Source organism: Chionomys nivalis, chromosome 17, assembly GCF_950005125.1.
Source record: "Chionomys nivalis chromosome 17, mChiNiv1.1, whole genome shotgun sequence".
NCBI classification, from domain to species: Eukaryota; Metazoa; Chordata; class Mammalia; order Rodentia; family Cricetidae; genus Chionomys; species Chionomys nivalis.
The window spans coordinates 57,929,399-57,943,546 of record NC_080102.1 but is presented as its reverse complement, the minus strand read 5'-3'; the positions used below and the strand labels follow the sequence as shown (position 1 = coordinate 57,943,546).

General features: G+C 48.7%; 1 protein-coding gene across 3 annotated transcripts in view; it reads right to left on the bottom strand.

The window, feature by feature from the left end:
* The window catches only part of Slc11a2 (solute carrier family 11 member 2), a 35,067-nt gene extending 22,639 nt beyond the window's left edge, over nucleotides 1-12,428 (bottom strand). The window contains exons 1-3 of one of the 3 annotated variants that reach the window (XM_057791809.1): nucleotides 12,297-12,428; nucleotides 2,473-2,544; nucleotides 228-376 (exon numbers count right to left, since the gene is read on the bottom strand). In XM_057791809.1, the coding sequence (XP_057647792.1) occupies nucleotides 228-376; nucleotides 2,473-2,506 (183 nt within the window). In that variant the 5' untranslated portion in view covers nucleotides 2,507-2,544; nucleotides 12,297-12,428. Of the gene's footprint in view, nucleotides 1-227; nucleotides 377-2,472; nucleotides 2,545-11,821; nucleotides 12,111-12,296 lie in introns of those variants that run through there. The other 2 variants (XM_057791810.1, XM_057791811.1) reach the window with 2 other exon arrangements.
* Between the last annotated feature and the right edge of the window lie 1,720 nt (nucleotides 12,429-14,148).

Here is a 14,148-nt window from a genome sequence, read left to right as displayed (position 1 = left end):
ACACAGGAGCAGAAGCACAGCTGAAAAGGGAAGCCACAATATCCATCCTTTCATAAGCTACAAAGTTCTCTCTAGCACCTTTCCCACAGAGGCCATTTATCCTGATGATGTCAGAGACTGGCTGCCAAAATAAGACCTCAGGTTGTTGAGCTAGAGGTGGCTGGCAGACCTGTCCCTCCAAGACTTTCCCCAGGACACAGGGTTCCCTGCAAGGAACCATCACTAACCTCCTCTTCAGGAATGGGGATCTTCTCGTCAAAGTAGGTGGTGAAGGGCTCCTCAGAGTCCCCAGTGGACTGAGGGAGGGAGGAGTTACTATAGGCAGGATTGATGGCGCTGAGGCTGGCAGAGTCTCCGTGGTCTCCAGAAGCGCCATCTGCATTAACATGACCACATCCACTAATGAGCACTCTCGGTAATGCTAACCCTTGTCTGCATATGCTCCCCCACCACTGAGAACAGCTTTAGACCCACACATACACGACACCAGCCTAGACACAAGGACTGGTCTTAGACTGGTCTGGAGCCCAGACTGGTTTGTGCCAAGGATGACTCTGAATGAACTTGATTCTTTTGCATCCACCTCCCAAGTGCTGGGATTACAGCCACATACCTGGTTTTAGACATGCATGCTAGGCAAGCACTCTACAAACAAGTTACATCCCCAGCCCAATAAATTAAATATCTTTACAGGGTAATATGTGTACAAGCCAGCTGTGGTACAGCCTGCAACCCTAACTCTTGGAAGCGAAGAAGAGTTCAAAAGCCTCCAAAAGCTCTCAGCCTTGGATCAGTTGAACATGATATTTTATAGTCCTTTGAGAATTTCACACCGTGCATTTTGATTAGAGTCCTTCCTGTCCCTACTTACCCTACCTCCTCTCAGATCCATGCTGTCTCCTCCCTGGGTCGGTCTTAACACTAATCACTGGACTTCCTCTACACCTCTACGATGGGGGAAAGTCTTCTGTTTTGTGTTAATTTCACTGGTTAAATAAAGAGACTGACTTGGCCCTTTAATAGGACAGAAAATTAGGTAGGCGGAGTAGACAGAGAGAATGCTGGGAGAAAGAAGCCAAGTCAGTGAGTCGCCATGATTCTCCCACTCCAGACAGACGCAGGTTAAGATCTTTCCTGGTAAGCCAGCTCGTGGTGCTACACAGAATATTAGAAATGGGTTAGATCAATATGTAAGAGCTAGCCAATAAAAGGCTGGAACTAACGGGCCAGGCAGTGTTCAAAAGAATACAGTTTCCGTGTAATTATTTCGGGTATAAGCTAGCCATGCGGGAGCCGGGGTGGCTGGAACGCAGCCCACCGCTCTTCTTACTACACCTCTACACCCACCTGATAATGGTTCTCTAAGGACAATGACATGCTTGAAAAGCTAAATCAAAAGGGATACAAGTCTGAGCTCAGTCTGGGCTTCAATTTAACAAGACTTTGTCTTAAAACCAACAAAGCAACTCATACCTACGACTCAATATTGACAAATTAGCCCCATGAGAAATTCAGAATCCTAATTTTTAAAAGAAAATAAGTTAGGCACTAGGACACCCTCCCATCCCATTATCCAGCAGGACTCCCTCTGAGGACCACTCTTGGGTACCACAGCAGCACTCCCTCTAAGGACCACTCTTGGGTACCACAGCAGCACTCCCTCTAAGGACCACTCTTGGGTACCACAGCAGCACTCTCTCTGAGGACCACTCTTGGGTACCACAGCAGCACTCCCTCTGAGGACCACTCTTGGGTACCCAGCAGCACTCTCTCTGAGGACCACTCTTGGGTACCACAGCTCCATCAGTCTCACACAACAGAAGAGGGGACTGGAAAACCCACCCGACACTAAGAGGATGCGGCAAAGCAGAAGTCTGGGAAGTCTGACTAAGGCCTCTCTGCGTAGGACTGAAGGGCTGGTGGTCACGGGTGCTAGCGGCCCTTGTGACAGCAGGGCTCATAGAAGCCTGAAAGCAGTGTTTCCCTGAAGTCTGCACTTTACAGTTAATCTTAAATCCAAGTGGGGGAAGGCCTAGCAGAAAGTGGCTAGTTCACCAAGAGCTTCCAAAGTCCACGGAGCTGCCAGCATCATGAGGCTTTCTCCTCTTTCTCATAAACCCTACAACCCACTAAAATATCAGGGCTCTGGTTTTTCTAGGGCGCTGGGCCCCACCATCTTTACTAAGCAGAATGGAGTGGGTAGTCTAGAGGAGGAGCTCAGGTGCAGACAGGACCCTGTGCTCTGCTCCACACGCATAGGAAACACTGCAGATATCATTGCCAATCCTGGGAATGACACTGTCCTTGCAAGCATTACTGTTCTAGAAACCAAACTAGCTGGTCACAACTCAGCTGGCAATTAGAAATAAGATATTAGGAAGAATCCTATGGTCATAAATTAATTTCATTCATAGCTGCCTTATCTAGGAAAGCCCAATCCCATGCAGACTATGACACAAAGATATAAGTTACCGTCTGGCATCTTTTCTTCAGGATCCAACACCATGGTAGATACCTGAGTGTCTGTGTTCTTAGAATAGGATTCTATAAGAGAAAAGAGAGGTAAAGAATTAGTAAGAACAAAACTAACGTTTTTTGTCACCGTATAGCTGAACCCTTGTATGAAAGGAACAATCTTCTCCTCAATCAGCTGACCCTGAAAATAACTACAGGTTTCAAAACAGGATTAAGGGGCAGTAACAAAAACAATAAAAGATGAGCCCAGGAAGAGGTTGGGAGCTAGCCTCTTGGTTCTCATGGGATCCAAGCTCATGTGGGACCCTGTGTATGTACAGCAGATGAACCTGCCAACAAATATGTTTGCTTGTTGTCGTTTTGGTTTTTTGAGGCAGAGTTTCTCTGTGCAGCCCTGGCCATCCTGGAACTCACTTAGTAGACCAGGATGGCCTTGAACTCACAAAATCCACCTGCCTCTGCTGGGATTAAAGGTGTGCACCACCACACCCAGCTCCCAACAAATCTGTCTTCATACACACTAATGGGCTGCCAATCAACAAGTCTTTGCTTCAATATTAAGCCAATATTAGGCCAAATTAACCCAAAATAGCCTCAATATTAACCAAAATATCTAACACTGGAATAATCTCCAAAATTCACAACTTTTAAAAGAACAGAAAACAGCCAGGTTTGTAGTAACAAAATTTGGAAAATGGAGGCAGGATAGGGAAATCAACATCAGCCATGTAACCACAAAGGGAATACAAATCTGGCCTATCTAACAATTTAAACTCATGATTCAGTTTTCTGGATGGGTGTGGAAGGTGCCTCTCAAGTGCATGACCACTATTCCCCAGAGGGAAAACTAAAGAAAGTTCCAGTCTCGCTCTGAAAATTGGGAGAAGCTAGTCACCCACAGGCTAACGTGCCCTGGGATCTGCAAGAATGCTGAGGTACCAGCAGGACTGGGCCCCATCTGTGGGAAGCAGTATTTCTCTGGGCACCAACGGCATATCAGGGTGCAGTTGGGGACTGGGGAAGCATTAGCAAGCTGACACGGTGGTCTATCCACAGTACACTGTCGACTTGGCCTCACTACAAAGGCTGAACTTTTTTTTTACATTTATTTATTTTTTTCAGGGGGCCGGGGAGACATGGGTATCATATAACTGACAGGAGTTAGCTCCCTTCTTCCACTGTGTGGGTCCCTGGATGGAGCCATCTTTCAGCTCTAAAAAGGCTGAACTTCTCAATTCTGAACCTCCTTACTATGGACTTGTTGTCTCGGTTGATCGCAAACATACAGCGAGAGAGAAAGTTATCGCTAATACTGATCCCAGGAACTCTCAAAGTGCTCACCTGCTGAGAGGGGGAGGGAACCCCCCTCCCCGAAACATTTTTTCTCCTCTATCTCAACAGCCCTCCACCTTATATTTTGAATATTCTTTATATATTAACATGTTCTGCCTTATTGAATTCCATCATCTAGACCCAAAAGGGAGCTCTGGGTGTCATTTGTCTTCTGGGTATAAGCACACCATCCCTGGATAATTTAAGAAGCACCATCTCTCCCTCACAGTTACCATGGGCAAGCATTTTCCTGCAACAGACAACTAGCCCCGTCTCTCTGGTCAGCCCACAGACCCCCACTACCACTCATCAATCCAGCCTCTTCCACCCACTTATAGTGGCCTCATCTGAGGCCTGTCACACATCTGACCATTCTGCTGGGCTCCAGTTACAGCCATGGGTTGGTGGGTAGCCTTTTAACTTTGTCATTCTGTGTGAATAAGGCAAGACACCCAGTTATCCTACCCACAGGAAATGAGAAATTACACATCAGGTCAGCCACTAGACTCTCATAAGAAAATGAACTTGAGCCACAAGAAATCATCAAACTTCATGCAGTGTTTCTGGAAGCTTTGGGTCACATGACACGAGCAGTCCTTCCATAGTCTCTGTTCAGTTCTGAGAAGTGCCACACAGACTGACTAAATCAGACTGTTTCTGTAATGAGGGCTGATATCCTGTTTAAAAATATTCAGTATGCTCAGCGTGATAACGCACACCTTTAATCCCAGCCCTCGGGAGGCAGAGGCAGGCGGATCTCTGTGAGTTAGAGGCCAGCCTGGTCTACAAGAGCTAGTTCCAGGACAGGTTCCAAAGCTACAGAGAAACCCTGTCTCGAAAAAATAAAATAAAATAAAATAAAATAAAATTTGTCAGCCAGGCAGTGGTGGTGCACTTTAATCCCAGCACTCAGGAGGCAGAGACAGAGGCAGGCAAATCTCTGAATTCAAGGCCAACCTGGTCTATGAAGCGAGATCCAGGACAGCCAGGGCTGTTATACAGAGAAACCCTGTAGAAAAGAATAGCAAGAAGAGGGGAGGGAAGGGGAGGGGAGGGGAGAAGGAGAAGAGAGACAGACAGAAAGGTAAGAGCGAGAGCGAGGGAGGGAGGGAAGAAGAAAGGAAGAAAAGGTGGTGGCTGAGGGCTGGTGAGCTGGCTCAGCTAAAGGTGCTGGCCACCAAGGCTACCTGAATTCCATCCTCAGGACCCACATGGTGGATAGTAGGAAAACAGAATTGACTCCTACAAGTTTCCACGTTCTCGTTCTCATTCTCTCTCTCTCTCTCTCTCTCTCTCTCTCTCTCTCTCTCTCACACACACACACACACAAACAATGTTGCTTAAGGAAAGAAAGAAAAGGCAGTTGGGAGCCGGTTTGGTGATTCACAGCTATAATCCTAGTACTTTGAAAGTGGAGGAGGCAGGAAGATCATGAGTTCAAAGCCAGCCTCAGCTACCCAGCAAACTCTAGGCCAGAAAGTACAGAAGAGAGAGAGAAAGAAGCAGTAGCAAAGCAAAAAGCGGGTCAAAAGGAAGTAAGTGCTGAGCTCACTTCTATCTTTGTTGGCAATAAAAAGGCTCCTCCAGGTACTTGTATTATTGTTATATGTAGTCGGGAGGCTCAAACCCAGGTGCTCCAGCAACATACATCGCCAGGCCCTACTTACTTTTCTCAAAATGTAAAGCTTCTATAGATTGTCAGAGTCTTTCAGACAGCCACTCACTGGGGACATTTTGCGAAACTATCTATAGAAGTTGAAAGCGTATAATCAGCTCTGTGCAGTCTAGAGTGGCAGGCACTGACAGCCTAAAGCTTAACTTACTCCTCCTCTGTCTTAGTGTCCATATAATGACTCAAATTGTGAAACGGTGATTTTCCCCTCAAATACAAGGAAGAGAAGTCCTCTTTCTTTTTTTTTTTTTTTCTCTTTTTTTTTTTATTCTTTTTTAATTAAAATTTCCACCTGCTCCCCGTTTCCCATTTCCCTCCCCTCCTCCCAAATATTGCCCCCTCCCCCCACTTCCCTCCCCCTATCCCCACTCCTCTTCTCCTCCCCCCACACCATCCCCCCTCCCTCTTGATACTGAAGAGCAGTCCAAATTCTCTGCCCTGCGGGAAGACGAAGGTCTTCTATCTACTTCCAGGAAGGTGAGCGTCTAAACAGGCTAAGCTCCCACAAAGCCGGTTCATGTATTAGGATCGAAACCTAGTGCCATTGTCCTTGGCTTCTCATCTGCCTTCATTGTCCGCCATGCTCAGAGAGTCCGGAATCAACCCATGCTTATTCAGTCCCAGACCAGCTGGCCTTGGTGGGCTCCCAATAAATCAGTTCCACTGTCACAGTGGGTGGGTGCATCCCTCGTGGTCAATCTTCTTATTAAAGCAGCAGAAGAATTGCCGGAGAATACAGGGAGTGAATGTTCTAGGCTAGTGCTAAACAGTGGATGCCGGGGGTACCCTGTGGATGGCCGCTTACCCCAGAGTTAGAGTTAGGAAATGGCTCTCTTGAAAGAGGACTTACCACGAAAAGAAAAGAAAAGAAAAGAAAAGAAAAGAAAAGAAAAGAAAAGAAAAGAAAAGAAAAGAAAAGAAAAGAAAAGAAAAGAAAAGAAAAGAAAATCATGCACTATCAGGTGTGGTAGTACAAGCCTGTAATCCCAGAATTCAGCATTCAGGAAGCAGGGGCAGAGAGAGGAAGTTTAAAGTCAGCCTGGTCAACCTAGCAAGTTCCAGCCCAGCCAGGGGCCAAATAGTAACATCCTAGCTTAAGGAAACAAAATAACAGGGCTGAAGAGAGAGCACAGCACTCACTGCTCTTCCAGAGGACCTGAGTTCAATTCCCAGCACCCACACAGTAGCTTACAACTGTCTGTAACTCCAAGTCCAGGGGACCCAACACCCTCAGACATACATGTAGGAAAAACACCAATTCACTTAAAATAAATCATTAAAAAAGAAACAAAATAAAGTATAAAATACTAAATACATGTATAACTGTAACAAGCAATTTTTTTTCTTATATTGAGAAAGGGCTTGCATTTAAAACAATGGCTTCTTATATTTGCCTAATAGGAGGTAAAGGCATTCATTGTCATCTCATTAATTTTAAGGTATAGAGAAGAAAGTTTTTATCACCCACTGCCCCCATACTGGGGGGTGTTTCTATACAGTCTAAATCTCCCCAGTTCCCAAAATTCTTTTTCCTTCCTGCCTTCCATTTCAATAAAATCAAAGAACAGGAACTAGAATGTACATACAAGCAACCTGTAAGGAAGCACCAGATTCCATAAGGAGTGCCTCGGGTAAAGGGCACAGCCACACCTCTCCTGGATCCTTTCCTCAGACACCAGTCAGCTCCACAGACACAGTGGTCACATGTTCAAAAACCCAGAAATGGCACTCGGAGTGTAAAGACCTTCGTGTGTGTGTGTGTGTGTGTGTGTGTGCGCGCGCGCGCGTGCGTGATGGTAGTGAGCACATGTGCACCTGTGGAGGTCAGGGGGCAACAGCAGGGTCAGGGTCAGTTCTAGTTCTCCTTTGAGGGCTTTGGAGATCCAACAGCCTGGCAGCACTCTCTGGCTCTCAAGTACTCAGAAGAGAATACGGACCTGCCACCACAGAGTTTGGAGGCTGAGGCAGGTGAGTCACACATTCAAGGCCAACTTGAAGCTGCTTAGTAAGAATCTATCTCAGAAAAGAGGGTAGAACCAACACAAGAAAACAGAACGACTCTAATTTTTTTTTTTCAAGACAGGGTTTCACTGTAGCTATACAGCCTGTCCTGGATCTAATCTAGCTCTTGTAAACCAGGCTGGCCTTGAACTCCCAGAGATCCGCCAGCCTCTGCCTCCCGAGTGCTGGGATTAAAGGCGTGCGCCACCAGTGCCCAGCCAGACTCCAAATCTTGCAGTGGTGGCACACAAAGAGGGAGTTCCAGGACAGCCAGAGCTACACAAAGAAACAAAAACAAACAAAAACAAAAAATGACCTTAAAACTATAATCCACTGGGGCTGGAGAGATGGCTCAGTGGTTAAGAGCATTTCCTGCTCTTCCAAAGGTCCTGAGTTCAATTCCCAGCAACCACATGGTGGCTCACAACCATCAATAATGGGATCTGGTGCCCTCTTCTGGCCTGCAGACATACACAGACAGAAAACTGTATATATAATAAATAAATATTTAAAAACAAACTATAATCCACCCTACCTACCGGGGTTCTATATAATGCCTTTAATTCCACACCACACACCTAGCTCATAGAGTACAAACAGCGCTCCTATTACACAAAGCTACTATACTGAACCAGAGCTGACTCTCTGTGACACAATGGTCACTGAGACACTAGCTGAGGCAGTCACTTTACTAACTTCGAATGCCACGGTAATCACCTCTCCTCCTACCTATCTTACCCAAGAACTATAATTCCAACTCAACAAACACCCAGCATGCTGCCTGTTACCTGAGTTTGACTCTTCAGTTCTCTCTTTGAATTGACAGAAAAACCTAAGGGGGGTGGGAAAGTTTGGGGGAGCCTCACACAGCCTTCAATCCCAGCACTCAGCACTTGAGGGGGACAGAGGCAGCTCTGTGAGCTCCAGACCAGTGGGGCCTACGTAGGGAGTGCCAGGAGAGACAGGACCACATAAACTCTGTCTCAAATAGACAAACTTTGAAAAGCAAGAAAAGGAAAACCGAGCATGATGACAGACGCGTGCTTCTTTTTTTTTTTTTTTTTTTTTTTTTTTGGTTTTTCGAGACAGGGTTTCTCTGTGGTTTTGGAGCCTGTCCTGGAACTAGCTCTTGTAGACCAGGAGAGATTCGCCCGCCTCTGCCTCCCGAGTGCCTGCACTCAGACGCGTGCTTCTAACTCCAGCTTTCAGAACACAAAAGCAGGAGGCTAAGAGTTCCAGGTCAGTCTGGGAGAAGTTTCAAGCCAGACTAGGCTTAGACAGTCAGATCCTGTCTGGAACACACACACACAGAGTCAGAGAAGGGAGGGAAGGAGAGGAGAAAGGAGAAGAGAGGGAGGAGAGTAAGATCTGGGGAGAGGACCACAGCTGATAAGGAAACTGTCTGGTTGGGTGTCAAAGAAGATAAGAACAGGGGGAAAATGTGGGCCAGCTGTCAAGTATTATTTATCAACCATGACTTTAGAAATATGGCCTGAGGCTGGAGAGATGGCTTGGGGGATTAAGAGCACTCTCTGCTCTTCCAGAAGACCCAAGTTCCACCTACATCACCTACATCTTTTGGCTTAACTGTCTGTAACTCCAGTTCCTGGAGACCTGACACCTCTAGCCTTGGTGGGCATCTGCACACACGAGCACGTGCCTCCACACAGCCATGGGCACGTAAACATGGGGGCATGCGCAAACATACTCATACACCCCCCCCACACAGATAATTAAAAATAAAATAAATCCTTTAAGAAAAAAAAGGATAGTAGGAGGGCAGGCCGGGTGCACACTCATGGGTAGGAGGGCAGGCCGGGTGCACACTCATGGGTAGGAGGGCAGGCCGGGTGCACACTCATGGGTAGGAGGGCAGGCCGGGTGCACACTCATGGGTAGGAGGGCAGGCTGGTGCACACTCATGGGTAGGAGGGCAAGCCAGGTACACACTCATGGGTAGGAGGGCAGGCCAGGTACACACTCATGGGTAGGAGGGCAGGCCAGGTACACACTCATGGGTAGGAGGGCAAGCCAGGTACACACTCATGGGTAGGAGGGCAGGCCGGGTGCACACTCATGGGTAGGAGGGCAGGCCGGGTGCACACTCATGAGTAGGAGGGCAAGCCGGGTACACACTAATGGGTAGGAGGGCAGGCCAGATGCACACTCATGGGTAGGAGGGCAGGCCGGGTACACACTCATAAAAACTAATTTTTTTCTCTGCTGGCAGGGCTCACCATTCTGATTGCCCACTGGAGCACAAACGGTTTACTGTGCCCTGCTCTGCCTTGTCCTTTGTTCCTCCAGCTAGTCCAGGATAAGCTTCCTGCAAACTTCCTTCTAACCTCAGCTTTACAGCAGGGTTTCCTGAAGGGAGGGGGGCATCTGGCCACCTGGCTTGACACCTCATCCTGTGACCATCAAAGGCCCTTGCTTCGTGAAGAAAAGAAGAAATTTAACAAAAGAAATCTACCTTTCGTCACCCAAAAACTGTTTGCCCAAGACTTCTTTGTGACTTACTTATACAATTTTTCTAGAGAAACCTGAAGAATGCTTTTCATTAGACCACAGCCAACCCATTTACCCTAACAGGTACTACCGTCAACATTTACCTCCTTTTCTTAAAAGAAAAGTTACGTGTCAAGTCAAACATAGTAAAAGATCCCTCAGCCTGGGATGCTTCCTTCTGCTCTTTGGAACTTGATAAAGTTTTAATAATTAACTTGTGGCCTTCTCCTCCCATTATGTATGAATGTGAGCACTTTTCGACCTAAAGAAGTATTAAACTGTTTTAATACAGATGAGCAAGTGAGCATATGCCACCTGCCACTGCCGCACATGGAGCAAGTTTTGTGAGCCCCATGTGGGTGCTGGGAATTGAACTCGGGACCTCTGGAAGAGCAGCCAGGGCTCTTAACCTCTGAGCCATCTCTCCAGCCCATGGAGCATGCTTTGTAAGCAGTACTTTTCCTTAAACAGAGTTTCTCATTTAGCAATTGGTTCCTAGCAGTGTTGCTGAGTAAGGAACAGCAGCTTCCTCTGAACTTCTGGGGTCTCCCAACTAACGGGAATTAAGAGGGATTTTAAGGCTCATACAAATATGTACTTGCATAGCAGAAAATGAAGGCATCAGACAAAACAGCACCTAACCAGGCTCTTGGCTGCAAAGTCAAACAGAAAAAAAGATCCTACTTTGTGGATACAATTTTCTCTGAGTCACAGCTGAACCAAAGCCTCCCGCCAGCTCTGCTGTAACCCGAGGAACCACCGCTTTCCTCAGAGTAGAATCTCAGAGTCACATGCAGCTTCCCTGTTCCTCAACAAGAGGTGCTGCCAGGGTGTTCAGAAATTCCCCTTCTGAGTCCCACAGGCCTTCCGGAAACATGCGAAACCATGTGTGCAGCAGCCACAGCCTTTTAGGTATGTGTCCAAAATAAACTCAATTCAAGCAAGACTGATACTACATATCTAATAAAAAGACACCAGTGAAATCTCATAGGCTACATTTACTAACACAGCTACTGCAAAAATAGCCTAAAACATTATTTTTCACGTTCATTTCATAAACTAAGCAGAAGCCAAGTCTGAGTGGTAAATGCTTGTGACTGATCTCAGCACAGAGGCAGAAGGATCACTGCAAGTTGGAGGCCGACTTGATCAAGTTCTAGACCAGTTAGAGATATACAGTAAACTCCAGTCTCAGAAAGAAAAGACAAGGATTAAGAAGAAACTGTTAGCACAGCGCCTGTCTTCACCAGTAATTAACTGCACTTTCAGACTAATAATATGGCTAGGAAGCACTGGCCTGGGGAACCTCTGGCAACAGCCCAAGGGATTCCAAGCAGAGACTCCTGAGAAGGTCAAAGCCAGGCAACAGCAGGCACGAGCAGGCAGTGATAAAAGCACCTGGTGGCAGGGGACTGGCCTAAGCACTTTGCTTTACATGTATTAACTTTGCTTTACATGTATTAACCAATGTAATGCCGACAACCTGTAAGATCCTGCCGTCACCCCACGGAAAGTGGTGGGACAGAAGAAAGCCTAAGCCAAGAAGTGATGGAGATGCCACAGTGGACAAGGTGGGCAGCTTCCCGTGGTTTCCCCACGGGCCACACGGAAGGTCCTAGAAGCCCACCGGCCCTGGCCAGCTCTCCCTTCATGTTTGCTTTCGATGCCTTGAATCCCATCGTTGAAAAGCAAAGAACAACGGAGGATCTCCATATTACACAGCGGAAACTCAACCTGTGTCCCGAGGATGCCCTTCCAAATAGTCTGACCAAAGAACCGACATGGACAAAGAATCTAAAGGAGCAATATCAAACAAGCTAGCTTTCAAAGTACCGGGCCTAGGAAACCGCTGAGAAGGGGCGCATCCATCGCGCGCGACGTGTCCCGAATGAGGCCTGGAAAGCGCAGGGACCCTGGCAGCCCTCAACCCCGAGGCCTGAGGCCTTCGTGCCAACAGCGCAGCACCGGCGGCCGCTGGGCTGACAGGGTGCTGCGCTGCGGGAGGCCGCGGGCAGACGGATCCCCGGGCTCCGGGAGGAAACTGCGTCACGGATCTCCCCCTCCGCGTCGCGCCGGGTCTGCGCACCCGACCCGGGACGCCTTCCGTCGGGCCAGCCCGGAGAGGGGCGGTGGGCTGGGGTCACAGGTCGCGGGGAAAGGCCGAGGCCCGTGACCAGTAGCGCCTGTGCCGACCCCGGGGCTCCCGCGTCTCCTCGGGATACGAACTGTCCGCCGGCCGTGCCCTCGCCCGCCCGCCCGCACAAAGCGGAACGCCGTAACCCCTGACCCCGCCAGCACTTCGGCTTACCGGCTCGGCCACCACCTGACACGCCGCGCCGGCGACTCCATATCCCAAAAGCCAGCAACTCGCTGGTCAAGCTCCTGCCCTCCCACGATTGGCCGGCAGGACGGGAGCCTCACTTCCTCATTGGTTGGATTCCTGCAGCCGAGGCACAGCGTGGCGGGCGGACCGGGCGCGAAGGCTCCGCCCGCCCTTGCTGGGTCTGGGGGCGGGGCCTAGTTGGGGCGGGTCCGAGTCGGAGGCGTGGCCCGCTCCAGCCCAGGAGTTTTCAAACACGCGACGGGTTCGGCAGGTTGGCAACTCCCAGCCCGGGAACGCTAGATACATTTTTGTCATAGTTTCCACCATCTCTTTTTAAGCAACCACAAGCCTGCTTCCTCCGAAGAGATGATGACTACGAGATACATCTACAACCGACAAAAAGGCACCGTGGCAGCCTCTCTTCGTCTGGCTTCTTGGGCCACAGCGCAGTGTCCACTGACGCGCCAAGAACACCCCACGTCTGGGAGGAACCGCGAAAATTCGACCGGCGGAGCCAGTTCGGGCGCACCAGCCCTACTCCTCCTCCCAAGTCTCTCAGTGAGTTGTCCTCCATCCCACCTAGCTTTGTCTTCTCCCCCCCCCCCCAGTATCCTGCCATCCCCAAAGCAGTCCCGCTCCATCCCCGGCCTCCCACTTCAGAGCCTTTCTCTGTAGAAACGAATAGGGGAGACTAAACGGCCTGACAAGTCCTCCAGCTTGCCTCGAAGAGCCACCCAAACCGCTTGGTTCTTGTTTGTTTTGTTTCCGATTTTCCCTTCTGGCTACAGCGGTATAGAGGACAGCGCTGTGTTCTTCATGTAGAAACTGCCGGGAGAAATGTAAGAACGGAGACAGAAAGAAAGCGTAGACCCAGAGAAATGGAAATTAAAAGATATGAAAACAGCAAAAGCAAACTGTACAAAAAGAAAAGGCCAAACTTCCGCACCCTGGTAAGGGCTGCAGCTTTCCACACAGAGTGGTCTCCTGAAAGAAGAGAAGAGGCACACGTTAGTTGTGGACAAGCACCCTCTGGCCCACAACCTTCTCTGGGACCCTCCGTTGCATCTAGAAAAGAAAAGGATCGGAGCTGTTGGTGTCAGCTTCGAGGTGTGCTCGGCCGGAGCGTCTCTGCCGCTAGCTGCCCACTTACTTAGCTCACAGTTGGGAGCAGCTGCTGCGGCCCTCGGCTGCCTCTTCCCCATGGTGCAGAACTGGTTTGATTTTTGCGGAGCAGCGCAGCGTCTATATATGCGGACTAGAGCGCCTCCCTTGGTGGGAGATGAGACTAGAGGTGGGTCAAGAGTGAGGAAAAACTTCAAACCGCACCCTCTAAAGCATAATCAGATTTCATCTTTGACCGGCATTGTATTTCTGCCACTCTTAGTTATTAATAAAAATTAATTGAGTTAAAGTTTTCTTCTGAGATTTCCTTTCTGTGCCTCTCCGAAGGGCGGGACCTGGAGGCTATGGGTGCTGTGAACGAAATGGGTGGAGGGAACTGCTTTCTTCTGGCTGCCACTCCCCTGGGAGTCAAGCTGGTTCGGGGACTGCTTGCAGACTAGGACTCTGCCCCTCTGAGACAGGAGGTAAAACCAATTAACCCAAAGCCTGACGGGCCACATGTATTTTCCACATAGTAGTACGTGCGATACTGATGCAATTAGAAGGCGTCTCAAAGTATCATGGAAATGCCGCCTGGTCTGTTTCTCTGGATCTGAAGGAGCCGAGGGCATTAGCTCTCAATCAGTGATCTGCCCGCAGACAACAAAGTTAGCCAGATCAGAACTGAGTACCTGGTGGAAAAGAAAAAGTCCTGAAGCAGCAAAACAGAAATTTA